The sequence below is a fragment of the Littorina saxatilis genome, linkage group LG7 (assembly GCF_037325665.1).
Source record: "Littorina saxatilis isolate snail1 linkage group LG7, US_GU_Lsax_2.0, whole genome shotgun sequence".
In the NCBI taxonomy this organism is placed as follows: Eukaryota; Metazoa; Mollusca; class Gastropoda; order Littorinimorpha; family Littorinidae; genus Littorina; species Littorina saxatilis.
The window spans coordinates 51,457,534-51,472,381 of record NC_090251.1 but is presented as its reverse complement, the minus strand read 5'-3'; the positions used below and the strand labels follow the sequence as shown (position 1 = coordinate 51,472,381).

At 45.1% G+C, this 14,848-nt stretch overlaps 1 protein-coding gene across 1 annotated transcript in view; it reads right to left on the bottom strand.

Moving 5' to 3' along the window:
• Positions 1-12,720: 12,720 nt before the first annotated feature.
• The window catches only part of LOC138970230 (trichohyalin-like), a 113,876-nt gene continuing 111,748 nt past the window's right edge, over positions 12,721-14,848 (bottom strand). Inside the window, exon 2 of the mRNA XM_070342725.1 lies at positions 12,721-14,575. Coding sequence (XP_070198826.1) covers positions 12,721-13,917 — 1,197 coding nt within the window. The 5' untranslated portion in view covers positions 13,918-14,575. The remainder of the gene's footprint in view (positions 14,576-14,848) is intronic.

The following is a 14,848-nucleotide window of genomic DNA, read 5'->3' as shown; positions in this document are numbered from 1 at the left end:
CACATGAAATACACCTATTCATTTGTCAACACACACACACACCAATACAAACACACATATACACGCACACACGCACCCATCAACACACAATGATCGCGCGCGTACATACAAACAAATTCACCTATGATTCATATTTCATGCAATAACAAATGTTATCCTACATACGTGAGAGAGACACTCGTGAGATAATAATCGTTGAAATCACACGTGTGTATATCATGTAAATGAGGTCATGTCAAGCAAGTCTGGCAGGGACCTGTTTTTCCACTGCTTATGATGCCAAAGTCACCGAGACAAACGTCATTATAGAGAAAACAAATTGCGCTCGCTAATTACCCTCGATGATTATTTAGAACTAACACGTCACGCCACACTTTCAGAGTGACGGTGTTTTTTTTGCTTTGACGTAATAGATTGCACGAGGCTTTAGAAGAGATCGAGGTTCCAAAACAAGCGTCTTCAATTTAGCTGCCTCGACTGCAGGACATTTTCAGTGAAATACAGTTCAATATTTAAAAAAAAACAAAAAAACTCGTGTAAATCTGGTACGACACAGCAAGCCATGTAGTATTCTCTATATGTAAAGACGGGGCAGATTGGGTAATGACGGGGCAGGTCGGGTAATGACGGGGCAGGTCGGGTAATGACGGGGCAGGTCGGGTAATGACGGGGCAGGTCGGGTAATGACGGGGCAGGTCGGGTAATGACGGGGCAGGTCGGGTAATGACGGGGCAGGTCGGGTAATGACGGGGCAGGTCGGGTAATGACGGGGCAGGTCGGGTAATGACGGGGCAGGTCGGGTAATGACGGGGCATGTTGGGTAATGACGGGGCAGGTCGGGTAATGACGGGGCATGTTGGGTAATGACGGGGCAGGTTGGGTCACTGCCCATACACTACCTGCCCCGCAAAGGGTGCACAAAGAAATCGGTCTGTTACGTTTCGATTCAATTTAAATACGAATTTAAACAGCACAATTCACTTCTAAAATGAATCAGGTGTGTATACTAAAGATATCATCCATGAGCACCCTGTTAATCCACGTATAGAACAAAAAGTATGAGAGTCAAAAAAGTCACTTACTGTCAAATTTCATGGTGAAACCACCGGATCCATTCTTGCACATCACTACCATTCAAACAAATTGGCGGTAGGGACGCACTGGGACATTCAAAAACATAGATCGGAAACGAAACGGGAATAACTTTTCAATTGTGAGAGTTATTCAAGGTGACCCAACCTGCCCCTGACCCCACCTGCCCCACCGTCCCCTACATACATAGTCAACAACACTTAATTAAAAGCACACACCATCAAACATACATTACAAAAAATTCTTCCACTAACTAAGTAATAAAAATATGAATAAAATAGGTAGTGAAAACCAAGGAAATACCAGCTGAATACCCTTAATCAAGCAAAACATGTTATCAACAATACTGAAAACAGTCCTAGATATTTATATACATTATCACATTATCACTAAAACAACAAATACACTACATGTAGCCTACTGATGGACTGAGAAAAACAAAGTCAGGGGTTGTATTTCTTGAAGAGGTGTGTTTTAAGTGCTCGTTTGAATGCTTGGGGTGACTGAGAGTGGCGGATGTGAAAGGGGAGAGAATTCCATTATGTGGGTGCGCAGAAAGTGAAAGTGCGTTGTCCGTGTGTTTTGGTTTTGGTGTGTGGAATGGTAAGGATGCGACAGTCAGAAGAGGCACGGAGTTGTCTTGCAGGAGAATAGACTGTGAGGAGTTCAGAGAAGTAAGCAGGAGACGAACCAGAAAAGAAGTTAAAGCAGAGGGTGGACAGTTTGTAGTCAATGCGGGCTTGAATAGGTAACCAGTGCAGTGTGCGAAGAAGTGGTGTTGCATGATCTCGTTTTCGTGCTTTGAGAATGAGGCGTGCTGCCGAGTTTTGGACTTTTTGTAGTTTATGCAGGAGGTACAGAGAACAGCCAGAGAGAAGAGAGTTGCAGTAGTCAAGTTTAGAGAGAACAAAGGCACAGACAAGAGTGTTAGTTGTTTGAGAGGAGAGTGTGTAAATGGTGCTGATCTTACGAAGCTCAAAATAAGCTGCTGTATAGACTAAAGATATATGTTTGTTAAGGGTCATGTCAGATGAAAGGGTGAATCCAAGGTTTCTAGCTGATGGTGAGAAAAGAATGTCGGTGTTGCCTACTTGAACAGAAACAGGTTGGGGAGAGGGAAATGTAGTGTAAGACAGTCTTATTATCTTTCAGCTTAAGTTTGTTATCGACCATCCAAGATTTAACATCAGTGATGCATGTCTGAATGGTCTGGATGGCGGAATGTGTCTCTGCAGGGGCGCTGGGTTTATACAGCTGGGTGTCATCAGCAAAAGACTGATTTAAAATAGAATGGTTTTGAATCAGTGTGGAGAGGGGCTAAGTGTACATGATGAAAAGGATGGGACCGAGTACTGAACCTTGAGGAACGCCGAAAGAAAGTGGGGCTGGAGCAGACATCTGGCCATCGACAAGCACAGCCTAAGTCCTGCCAATAAGATAGGACTCAAGCCATGCTAGCGGTGGACCAGAGATGCCGTACAGAGTCTGCAGTCTATGGAGAAGCGTGACATGGTCAATCGTGTCGAACGCTGCAGAAAGGTCAAGTAGGGTAAGCACTGACACATCACCACCATCCACAGCGGACAGAATGTCACTGATTATCAAGTAGGGCTGTTTCAGTACAGTGAGAAGGGCGATAAGCGGACTGAGAATGCGAGATCAAATCAAAGAAAAGAAAAACATCTCAAGTCTTTATTGATAGAAATCATCGTATAAATTCGTAAATCTAATAATCTTTCATACGGTGTAGGTGTACCTGTCAAAACCATTTCCAACCCCGTGTTTCTCTCTGCGTCATTCTTTCTTTTTGACATCACGCTTTTGACGTCATCTCTCTTTACGCCGTTCCGCCTCGCAAGGAAATGACTTAAAGGACAAGTCCAAGGTTTTGAAATATCTCCAAAAGCTTGAATATCGAATGCCAAATGTTATAAACATCTCAGGAAAAATATTTTAGAAATTATTAAAAATTTTGTTGTTGTTGTAATTGAACATTTATTATTGGTGGGCTAACCAAGACAAGCCGCCTGGGCAGGGCCGGACTACCGGGGGGGTTATGGGGGTTGCGCAACCCCCCCCCCCCCCCCCTAGCCTGAACATGTACCTTACTTATTTAAAACATTTTTTATTATTGCTTATTTTATGCCGTTTCATGCAAGGAGCGACCATTTTCTTATCTCAGAATATGACCTACCCATCAGCTTCAGGGGGCTTTGCCCCCTGACCCCCACAAGGGGCTCTGCCCCTTGACCCCGCCCAAGGGCGGACGAGGGGGGGGGGGGTTCTAGGGTTTCCGGACCCATCTTATAAATATAAAAATATAAAAATATTGAATGAGGTATGCATTTCTTTATTTTACATTGAGTTTCAATTTTGGGGGTTATAATCAGTGACAAAATCTGCTGCCTGAAACTGGTAATGATCATCCTCAGAATGCACCAGATTGCACCATTTTGCATCCTTTTTTTCAAAATTTTCCGGGGGGGCATGCCCCCTGACCCCCCTAGCAAGCTAGGCGCTTCGCGCCGTCGGCTCGGCGCTTCGCGCCTTCACACCCATATCTTCACAATATACTTTTGACCCCCCCCCCCCCCATAAAATGAACTAGTCCGCCCCTGCCGCCAGGGGGGATATCCCCCTGGACCACCTCTAGCAACCCCCCCCCCCCTCCTCTTAGCCTAGTCCGGCCCTGCTGGGGTCATGTTGTGGTCACGTGATTTTTGGTTCACTGTGACGTCGGTTCACTGTGACGTCACAGTGTTTGTTTTGGTTCAACCACAGGCGGAAGGTATCGTTCACTGGACCACTACTTCCATAGAAAGACTACAAGGTTTGACACTCACTTCGAGTCGTCTGTGTTCTTGGAGTCGCTTCCTGCGGACAATTTTTTTGTTCAAGACGGTTTGCCTCTTCCTACAGTCTGTGTTAGGTCAAATAAATACAGTTGAATGATTATTTTAACCGTATGTACCTTTAATTTTCAGCTGCCGTCCGCTCCAGGTTGTTTTTAACCATCATTTGGACGAATGTTCGTTTGCGAACCGCAATCCTGTAGCGGGTAAGAAATCATGCATCCCGCACCGAATATGCATACCAGTGCTCATTGGTCTAAAACATATGTAAATATTGCAGCAAAGGGAAGCTACCCACGGGAGTTTCAGTTTAGGTTTTTGGCATAACAACGGAATAACCAGTAACCGTGAACGGAAGCGATGCAGACGATTTCAGTCGACCAATGAAAATAATCATCGCCGTATATCCAGTTATTATATAACCAATGATCGCATCGGACTACTATCTCCTCGGACATTCGACGATCATCATTCGCACAGGATCTAAGTGGTATGCCGTTGACAGACACGTTTGGTCGCACAAACTACGGTTTAAAAACATGCAGCGGACAGGCAGCTAAATATAAAAGGTACAGATAGTTAGAACATTCATCTATCACGGCATTTGTAAGGTTACAAAGATTCTTAACATTGGCAATTATTTTTTGCATAATTGTTTTCTGAAGTTAGTGGAGCACGACTCGAAGCTGAGTGACAAACCTTGCAGTCTTTCTATGCCTATGGAAGTAGTGGTCCAGTGAACGATACCTTCCGCCTGTGGTTCAACCAGCGTGATGTTCATGCATACATGTGTAAAAGAGAGAAAGGGGGAATGTACGTTCTGGCTCACCGATTCCGACAGACCCTAAATATTAACCAAAAATAGGCTTCTGGACTAAACTTTTACTAAAATGAAACATGCGACAAAATCAGAAAAATACTGCATAAATCCATACACAAAAAAAATACAGTAAAGTAAGGTTGTTTTGAACCAATTCCGGGTCTGTCGGAATCAGTAACCCTGAACGTACATTTCCCCTTTCTCTTATACAACCACGGAAATTACGAGCCGTTGCAGGTGTTCTTTTTGGATATCCTGGATTTTTTGCTGTTGGTCTCCCCTTTCGTTTTATTTACAGCAAGCTAAATAACATTAAGAGCATGCTGCAAGTGCCAGAATTTGCTTCCATCTGGAAACAAGAAAATTTGCTGATCCAAATCAGCAGGTTCCCAGACGTTCCTTCATGTAATTTTTAGGTGAATGGTCAAAGTGGTTTCTTGCACACACTCAGTCATCTTGCACAACAATGCAACACAAAGGAACTTAGTCGATAAATATCGACAGGGGGCCGACAAATGGTTTAAATGTGAAATGTGTGTATAGTATGGGTGTGGGTCCGAAACAAACAAACAAACAAACCATGTGAACCCCAAAGTCATGCGCCCACACGAACACACACACACACACACCCACGCGCGGGCGCTGTAGAACACACACATAATATAGTAAATACTTCAACACAGTGTGCGTATAATGTTGTATTTGTTTAGTTTCACTTTCAAAGAAACCACAAAAAAGAAATCAACATGAACAACTTCAGAGCTCTTACTTTGATTACAAACTGCATGATTTGGATAAAAGTTGATCGGTTTGATCTAATGCTGATCTTTTGCAGGCTTTAGTTTTTTTCAGCGGCATAAGTCAGTGCTTCGTCTCGTATCGAAAACAAAAGCAGACGACAAATTTAGTCAGTTGGAGTTGTCTCCCGTACTCCTGTAGCATGCACTGATCTAAAAATAATCCACTATTCAGTTTAGATCAGTGCGCTGCATCTCTGTGGCTGCACCAGACGGTTCGGGAATTCCCAACAAAAGAAAAGATCATACGGCACTGGCAACTTCAGTGTCAGCTGAACACGAGAGCGTTCGGTCTTTTAGAAGATTTGTATCTTGAAATGAAAATTAACGAATATCGCGCTGTCCGAAGGAATGGAGTACATATCGGACAATGACCACGCTCAGGCTAAAACGATAGGACATCTGACCGGCCGACATGCGGCAATGTGAATCGGACATTTGGGGATTTTCATCGTTATATGTCCGATGTCCGACGCCTAACGACATCCCTGCCTACATTATTCTGATTGATCACAACCAAACCTACTATCATTGGACACATCCAAATGCAAGCGTCTGTTCTTGAAAATTTCCCACTGATCTAAAAATAAAACCAGTGCAATTTCCTCTGTCGCGCTTTGCCACAGAAACTCACGGTTTGGCCTGTAAGTAAAATGTACAATGTATTTTCTGATTTGTGCGCAAAAGCTTTTTTTCTTTTTTCTTTTTTTTAACATAACAATGTTTAATGTCACTGTTTGTTTAAAAGAACATGGTCACATTTGTAAAAAAAAGTGTTAAATTAGAAAATAAATAACATTTTGGTTCATGATTTTTCCTACACCTGTGCTGAAAATAAGAAATAAAATGTCGGTATATAAGTCACTCAAATACAGCAATGCATGAATGGCTCGGTTTGAGTTTGTTGCGGTTGACCCTGCATAATACGATCTATGATGTTTTTGGTAACAATTTTGCCGTCTCCCCTCCCATAGGGTGACGTATTTCACAACTTCCTGTGTTACACAAACTCAGTGATGACCAATTTTGCCTGTACCAGAAACAAGCCAGCTCCGAAATTCTCAAGAATTCTAGGATTCTAAAAATAGTACCGTTCACGCGTGAACGGTAGGTCTTGCTGGTAAACCGGCGGCTTGGGTCACTCTGTTTCAACGCTTCGCTTCACTACGCTTCAATATTTAGGCTGCCTTTTCAGGCGGCCACCGAGTGCACTTTATGCAAATGACTTGTTTATTGAATCAAGCTTTGACAAGTGTACTTGGTGGCTGCTTTGAAACTCAACAAAGCCTACTCCCCTTTCACAAACACTTCCTCTTCCCCGCTGCAGTCAAAACAAAGCTGTCATAGCGGGTTTTCCCGATTGACAAAAATTCTTATTACACACTCAGACTATTTGGAGCCGCGTTTGTCCTCCAGTGCCCAATTGCATAAGAATATTCTGGTGATGAATAAACGCGCTTTGTGTCATTAGCATCTAAAGATTTCTTGTTTACAATAGTTGTGTTGATCTGATGAAGCGCGGAACTGATCTTAGGGTTGTCATGGTGAAACACTCGCTTCTGAAACAGTGCTTCCTTGTAGTTATCATGCGATATGCTCGACTTTACAACCTGTTTGCTTACACCCTTTGCTTTTTTAACCACCCCTTTCTCACTTGCAACACTGTACATCTTTGCACGCAATCCAACATACTCCTTAATTATCTTCCCATTCATTTCATCTTTCATCTTTCCAATAACCTTCTTGTTAACATTTGAGTGCAATGGTGATTCTTTAGGGTAGTCGCAAGTGTCATAAAAAGAATCTTTTCCTTTTACTGCAGGACTTTCAGCTTCTAGATCTTTGTAAATGTCATCCGCTGGAATGTCAAGTAAGAATGAATCTGTGTCTGTGTAAAGTACTCTCGATTTGGGATATCTTGGTTTCAAATAATCATACAAAAACTCAAGCATCAACAGTTTTGACAACTCTAGCACAGTAAAGCCTATGAATACTGGTTTGTCAAGCTTGACTTCAAGTTTTTTCATTAAGATACCATACAGCTGTTCATGAAAGTATTTAAAGTCTTGATACTGTGGTTTGGATGTCAGCTTGATGGCCTCATTTTCTCTTGTAACAAGTCTAACATCCTTTCTCTTGTGTGGGTTTTCCATTGTCTTACCAAAGCAACTGTTGTTCATCAGTTTAAAAAAGTCTTTCTCTGATGCATCAGCGGCTTTGGTTCTCAGTTCTGTGTTTTTCATGATGTAAGGTTTCATAAACTGTTCTTAATCAAATAAAATTATACGATGAACAGCCTTCAAAATTAATCCATGTCTAATGTAAAACTGTAACAGTCTGTAGTGACACACATACTTCTTTTTGTGAAACAGATTGGGCACCAGCTTTGGAGGTTCTCTTGGGTTTACTTTTAACCTCTCAGCCGCTAAAGGATAATCATTATGTAGATCATGAAGTGATAGTGGATAGTCTAAGTCAACTTCTAGTATCCATCCCTTTCGACTGTCTGGGCCTGCTTTTAATATTGTCAGCACAACACATTGTGAAAATGGTCCTGAATAGATCTTAAAGTTCCGAAGTGGAAGCGTCTGACACATTGCCCAACCATACAAATTGTTTGCATCTAAATACATGATGTAATTAGAAGGTTTCATAGGATCAAAGTCGTCCAAGTATTTGTTGTTGGCTTTGCAGTAATTGTGTGAAGCCATACTGATTCCTCCACGTAGTCCATTTTCAATCATCTGAAGTGTAGGTAGATCTGATAGCAAGTCAATCTTTACTCCTGTAAATCTAAGAAATGCATCCCAGCTCATGCCTGGTGCAGATATGTAATGTGAAGGATCTAGATTGTAGTGCTTCATACATGTTCTTCTGTAATTCTCAAATATATCTGCAAGTAAACAAACATCAGCCAACAAATATTGATCATGATAATCACCCATTGTATTACATCCTAATTTATTCCATGCAGTCTTAGCGTGTTCATAGTCTTCGTCACTTATACCTTTACCCTTCAGCCGTGAGAAGTAAGCATCCTTTGGTGGTAACTCATCTTCATCAAACCTCTCCCACGAATCCATGTATTCATATGGATAGACTCTGTTACACGACACTTGAGATTGCCACAAGTTCTCAAACGTCGTATAGTTGTGTTCTTTTATTCTACGTCGCCCGTCTTCGCAGCAGCAGAAAACAACTCGTCAAATTGAGTTCGAGGATTTATTCAGCATTCAATACATACAACTGCACAACGTAGCAGAACTCAAATAGAAGCTTTTTTAACATTCAAATCGCGCTGGCATATATAGTAAATACTCAATCTCGAGAATATTCCAGACCGAACACGATACAACTACATTATACGAGCCGTGCATGGACTAAACTAGCGACATTCTCTCTGACGTACATCAAAAAGCGCCGACGCACTTAATCCGAACGAACGCCACGAACTCACGACTAAAACAGCATGGTAAACAACTTGTTTTGACAGGACTAGAAAGTTCACCTGCATTCTCGTCCAAGCATAAATATTGTGTTTACAAAATATAATATCGGTACTTTCCCACAAAGTACAAATAAGTCAACTACATGCAACACACAAAACTGAACCAAAGCTCAGCAACGGTAGCGTTTCCTAACATTACCCCCAACACCAGAAGAAATTTACCTAATTTCTTTCAATCATTGAAACGCTACCTGTACACATATTATGTATACATAACAGATTGAAATCCAGGTATGTACATTAGTCTGTTGGAGAATGAACACAGTTTTACTCACATACTCGGCTGAGAAAATCTGCTCCAACATTGTCTGAACCCTTGATCGATTCCACTCGCATATCAAAGTTCTGCAAGTACATCACCCACCTCATGATACGATTATTTACAAACTTTGCAGAGTTCAGGTAGGTGAGGGGTTTGTGATCAGTCTGAAGCACGAATTTCACCCCTTGGAGGTAGAGTTCAAATTTCTTGATTCCCCACACGATGGCTAAACACTCTTTCTCCATGGTCGAGTAGTTCTTCTCGGCTCCTGACAGCTTCTTGCTGGCATAGCTGACCGGAAACGGTTTACCTCCATGTTCTTGCATCAGCATGGCGCCGATCCCTTCGTCCGATGCGTCTGTACGCAAGATGAACTCTTTGGCAGTATCAGGAAGGCGTAGCACCGGGTCTCGTGACATCAGGTCGCGCACGGTCTGGTATGCCTTCTCCTGAGCTGGTCCCCAGAGTATTCGGTTGGGGCATCCTTTTCGGGTCATGTCCGACAAAGGCGCCGTTATGGCGGCGAAGTTTGGAATGAACTCTCTGTAGTACCCAGCCAATCCAAGGAAGGATCGCACCTGCTTCTTGGTTTCAGGACGTGGCGCATTGAGGATCTTGGTGACGTTTTCCAACAAAAGCCCCTTTTGACCTTCCTTCAGTGAATGACCTATGAAGTCAACGTTGTCGGTCCCCAAAATGCACTTGCTGGGTCTCACGGTCAGATTAGCTTTTGTCAGGCGGGAAAACAATTCCCTCAAAGTCTCCAGATGCTCCTCAAAGGTCTCCGTGTGGACTAGCAGATCATCCCAGTAGTACACAACATTCTTCATTCCTTTGAGCATTTTTCGCATTCCCCTCTTCAGGGTAGCACCACTGTTCACCATGCCAAAAGGCATCCGCAGGCACTCATACGTTCCGTCTGGAGTTGCAAAGGCGGTCTTTGGTATGTCCTCTTCGCGCACAGGAATCTGCCAATATCCCTTGCTGAGATCGATCTTTGAGAAGATCTTACTGCCGGTTAACTGTCGGAATAGATCAGTTGCCGTCGGCATTGGTTCAGGGTCAAACACGGTGATCTTATTGACTTTCCTGAAGTCAATGCATACCCTGTTTGTACCGTCTTTCTTCTTGACAACAACAACGGGAGATGAGTAAGGGGATGATGACTCACGGATGACCCCCATCTTCAACATGCTGTCGATGTCCTTCTTCAAGGATTCCCGAGCCTGAAACGGGATAGGGTATGGTTTTGAGCGAACAGGAACGTCAGATGTGAGGTGGACTTCATGTTCGACCAAGGACGTAGAGCCTGGAACATCAGAGAACCTATGGGTGAAGTCGCCCATAAAATCATGCAGCTCCTTCTGCTGATCTTCTGTCAGGTCAGGTCCTAACTTGACGTCATCCACTCCCTCTTTCTTGTGGAGGTCTCCCAACTCCAGTAGTTCCTCGCCGTCGAACTCGTCTAGTTCGGCTGGTTCTTCCACACTTGCTGCGACCTGTACTGCTTCCGGAGGTCTCTCCACATACAGTTTCAGGAGGTTAGCGTGGTAGATCTTGGACTTCTTGCCGACATTCACCTTGTAGTCGTTGATCCCTACCACGGCCTCAACCTCGTATGGGCCTTTCCACTGCATCAGTAGTTTGTTGTGATCAGTGGGAAGCAGTATCAGCACTTTGTTACCTGGTGTAAACTTCCTGTTTACGGCTTTGCGGTCGTAGTAGTGCTTTCCACTATCCTGAGACTTTCTCAAGTTTTCTCTCGCAATCTCGAGAGTCTCCTCCAGTTTCTCTCGCAACTCGAACACGTACTGGTAACTGTTCTTCACTTCAGGTGTGTCCACATCTTTCGTCCACAATTCCTTTAGTATTTGCATCGGACCTCTCACGGTCCGCCCGTACATCAGCTCGAACGGGGAGAATCCAGTGGACTCTTGTGGCACCTCCCTGTATGCAAATAGCAAGGCATTGATGTAGCGATGCCACTGCCTTGGCTGCTCACTGCATAGTTTCTTCAGCATGGACTTCAGCGTCGCATTGAATTTTTCTACCAGCCTATTGCACATCGGGTGATAGGGTGTCGTAGTCAAGTGACGAATGCTCAGCAGCCTGTTGACCTCTTCCATGCATTCAGAGACAAACTGTGTCCCCAGGTCTGTGAGGATCTCTTCAGGAACCCCAATTCTGCTGAAAATGTCCACAAGTGCCTCGGCAACAGTCTCGGTGTCAATTTTCTTCAGAGGCACGGCTTCTGGGTACCTGGTTGCATAGTCTACCAGGGTCAGTACCCAACGATGACCCGCTTCACTTGGCGGTTTGATCTCGCCGATGAGGTCAATGGCCACCCTCTTGAAAGGTCGGTCGATCAAAGGCATCTTCTGCAACGGCACTTTCGGGACCCTTCCTCGAGGTATGGTTTTCTGGCAAATATCGCACGATCGGCAGAATCGAGTCACATCTGCATGCAGTCCTGGCCAGTAAAACGCAGCCTGGATTCTGTCCGATGTCTTCTTGACACCCAGGTGACCTCCCATAATAGAGTCGTGGGCCACCTCCATCACCTGGCGCCTAAGTGGTTGAGGCACCAGAACTTGACGTAATGGCTTCCCACCGTTGACTCTCGGGTGCTGGAACACTCTGTACAGGATCTTGGCCTTTACTTCAAAGTGCACAGTGCCTTCGCCCTTAGTCATCTCCTTGACAGAACGACTCCTGTACTTTGTCAAGGTCAAATCAGCTTCCTGTAGCTGAATCAGCCGATCCCTGTCCACGACAGCAGTTGCAGAACTGTTGGTGACCCTGAGTGGCGTAGTTGTTTTGTCCTTCTTCGCCTGGGCTCTGGTCGTCACAGCGCTTACAACCTGCGGCTGGTCGCGGCGATGCACAGTTGCTCTGTCATCTCGTAACAGTTCGCTGATATCTTCATTCGCGAATGGCAGTGGGTCTTCCTCCTCAGCAGCAGGCTGAGCTGAGCCCATTCTCCATTCGAAATCAGGGTCATCAGGACGTCTCGCACCCCCAATGTTCCCAATTAGTAGATCGTACAAGGGCTTCTTCAGGCAGACGGCCTCAACTTCTCCGGTGAAGTATGGAGTATCGATCTGGATTTTTACCACTGGTGCCTTCACGCATTTGCTGTCAGCCATGAGCGTCCACTTGAAGTCACCAGTGAACTTCTCTGTTGGCACCAGATCCTCTTTGACAATGACTCCATTGCAGCCCGAATCTCTGAGAACAGTCACTTCCTGCTTCTCAACAAATCCCTTCGACACGGGCATGTTCGACACTGACACAGCTGCGCTGGCGACGACAGAGATTGACTTGCCATTGGCGAGTAGAAGCTGTTTATCAGATAGACATTCTTCCACGTCCGATGGTGTATCCACTTGCTAGGCAGCCCTTGGAAGTATGACGCTGCTCGCACATACTTGTTGGTTCGAGTCACTCGTTTGCCTCTTGTTGTCGTAATATCTCCGTCGATGTTCTTGCGCTTTGTCATTGTCATGTCCGTTATTTTTCTTTTGGGGACAGTTGGCGACTCGGTGACCCTTGGCATTGCAATGGAAACACGTTATGTTCTGCCCTTCATTGGATGATGGTGCGGACTCAGTTTGTCCCTTGGCAGGTTGGTTTCCCTGGTTCCCGCTCTTCTGGAAAGGTTTCGATGACTTTGACGTCCCCAGGGTCCTTCCATGAGCAATGAGATAACGCTCAGCAGCATCAGTAATGTCCTTCAAACCCCGCAGTTTTTGCTCTTCCAAGCGGGTCGCCAGGTCCTTCGGGCAGGCATTAAGGAACTGCTCCTTCACGATCAAGTCCCGCAGACTCTCGTATGACTGCTCTTCACCTGATAACTCCACCCACTTCTGCAGGTATGACGACAGGCGCTCCACAAACTGGCTCGGTGTCTCTCCAGACAATGGCTGGCATTCGCGGAAGCGTTGACGGTAGCCCCTTTCAGTGAAGTTGTAGCAACGCAACAGAGCTTCCTTCAGTACATCATAGTCTCTGGCGTCATCGTTTGAGAGTCTAGTGTAGACCTCAAGTGCTGCCCCAGTCAAATGTGCGCTGAGTTGAATCGCCCAGTCGTCGCGCTGCCATCTAGCACTCTCAGCGAACCTCTCGAATCTTGCAAGGTAGCAGTCGATCTGGTCCTTCCCGTCAGCGAATGCTGGAAGTTTCGGTGCCCTGTGTAACATTTGCTGCTGGTTATCTCTTTGGCGTGGTGCCTCGTGCTCATTTTGAACACGCACCATTTCTGTCTGAAGCTCTAAACGCTTCGTCTCCATTTCTATTTGGAGCTCTAAGCGTTTCAGCTCAATTTGCCTTTCTCTTTCTTCACGCTGCGCTTGTCTTTCTTCACGCTGCGCTTGTCTTTCTTCACGCTCACGCTGCGCTTGTCTTTCTTCACTCTGCGCTTGTCTTTCTTCACGCTCACGCTGCGCTTGTCTTTCTTTTTCTTCTCGCTCACGCTGCGCTTGTCTTTCTTCACGCTGCGCCAGCAGTCGTGTCTGGGACTCGACGAACTCCGTCAACTGCTTGCCTTTTAGTCCCAGTTCAATTCCTTTTCCCCAGAACTCAGCCATTCTGGTCTTTTCCGGTGCGTTCGTCTGTATTCTTTCACAGCCCCGAACGTAGACGAATGTAGTCTTCTAAAAGAACACAGTCTCTACTGCACCTCCGATGCTTCTCTCGTCGCTGTTCACCTTCGTAGACGCAGGCTGCCACCCTCCTCGTCTAACGTGACGGCGCACTCTGCTCACGATACGTACACGACGTACCCCAGTCGTATTTCGTAGTATTAATGCACTAGCTCCGCGACGAAGTCCGTCTCGTCCAAACGGCAGCTAACCTCTGTAATCCCGATACACTCCGGCGTCGCTCACCGTATCGAGCTGCGGCGATTACCAAACTCTTCCCACAGTCACACCGAATCCACGGTTCCGTAGTCTCAATACTGATCCCTCAGGATACACCCGATTGATGGCTACCTCCTGTGACTGTCTTGACGCTGGTCCTTGTTGCTGGAAAACCCTTGGCGTTAAACGTAGATCCCGGCTTGGCCCCCAATTGTTACACGACACTTGAGATTGCCACAAGTTCTCAAACGTCGTATAGTTGTGTTCTTTTATTCTACGTCGCCCGTCTTCGCAGCAGCAGAAAACAACTCGTCAAATTGAGTTCGAGGATTTATTCAGCATTCAATACATACAACTGCACAACGTAGCAGAACTCAAATAGAAGCTTTTTTAACATTCAAATCGCGCTGGCATATATAGTAAATACTCAATCTCGAGAATATTCCAGACCGAACACGATACAACTACATTATACGAGCCGTGCATGGACTAAACTAGCGACATTCTCTCTGACGTACATCAAAAAGCGCCGACGCACTTAATCCGAACGAACGCCACGAACTCACGACTAAAACAGCATGGTAAACAACTTGTTTTGACAGGACTAGAAAGTTCACCTGCATTCTCGTCCAAGCATAAATATTGTGTTTACAAAATA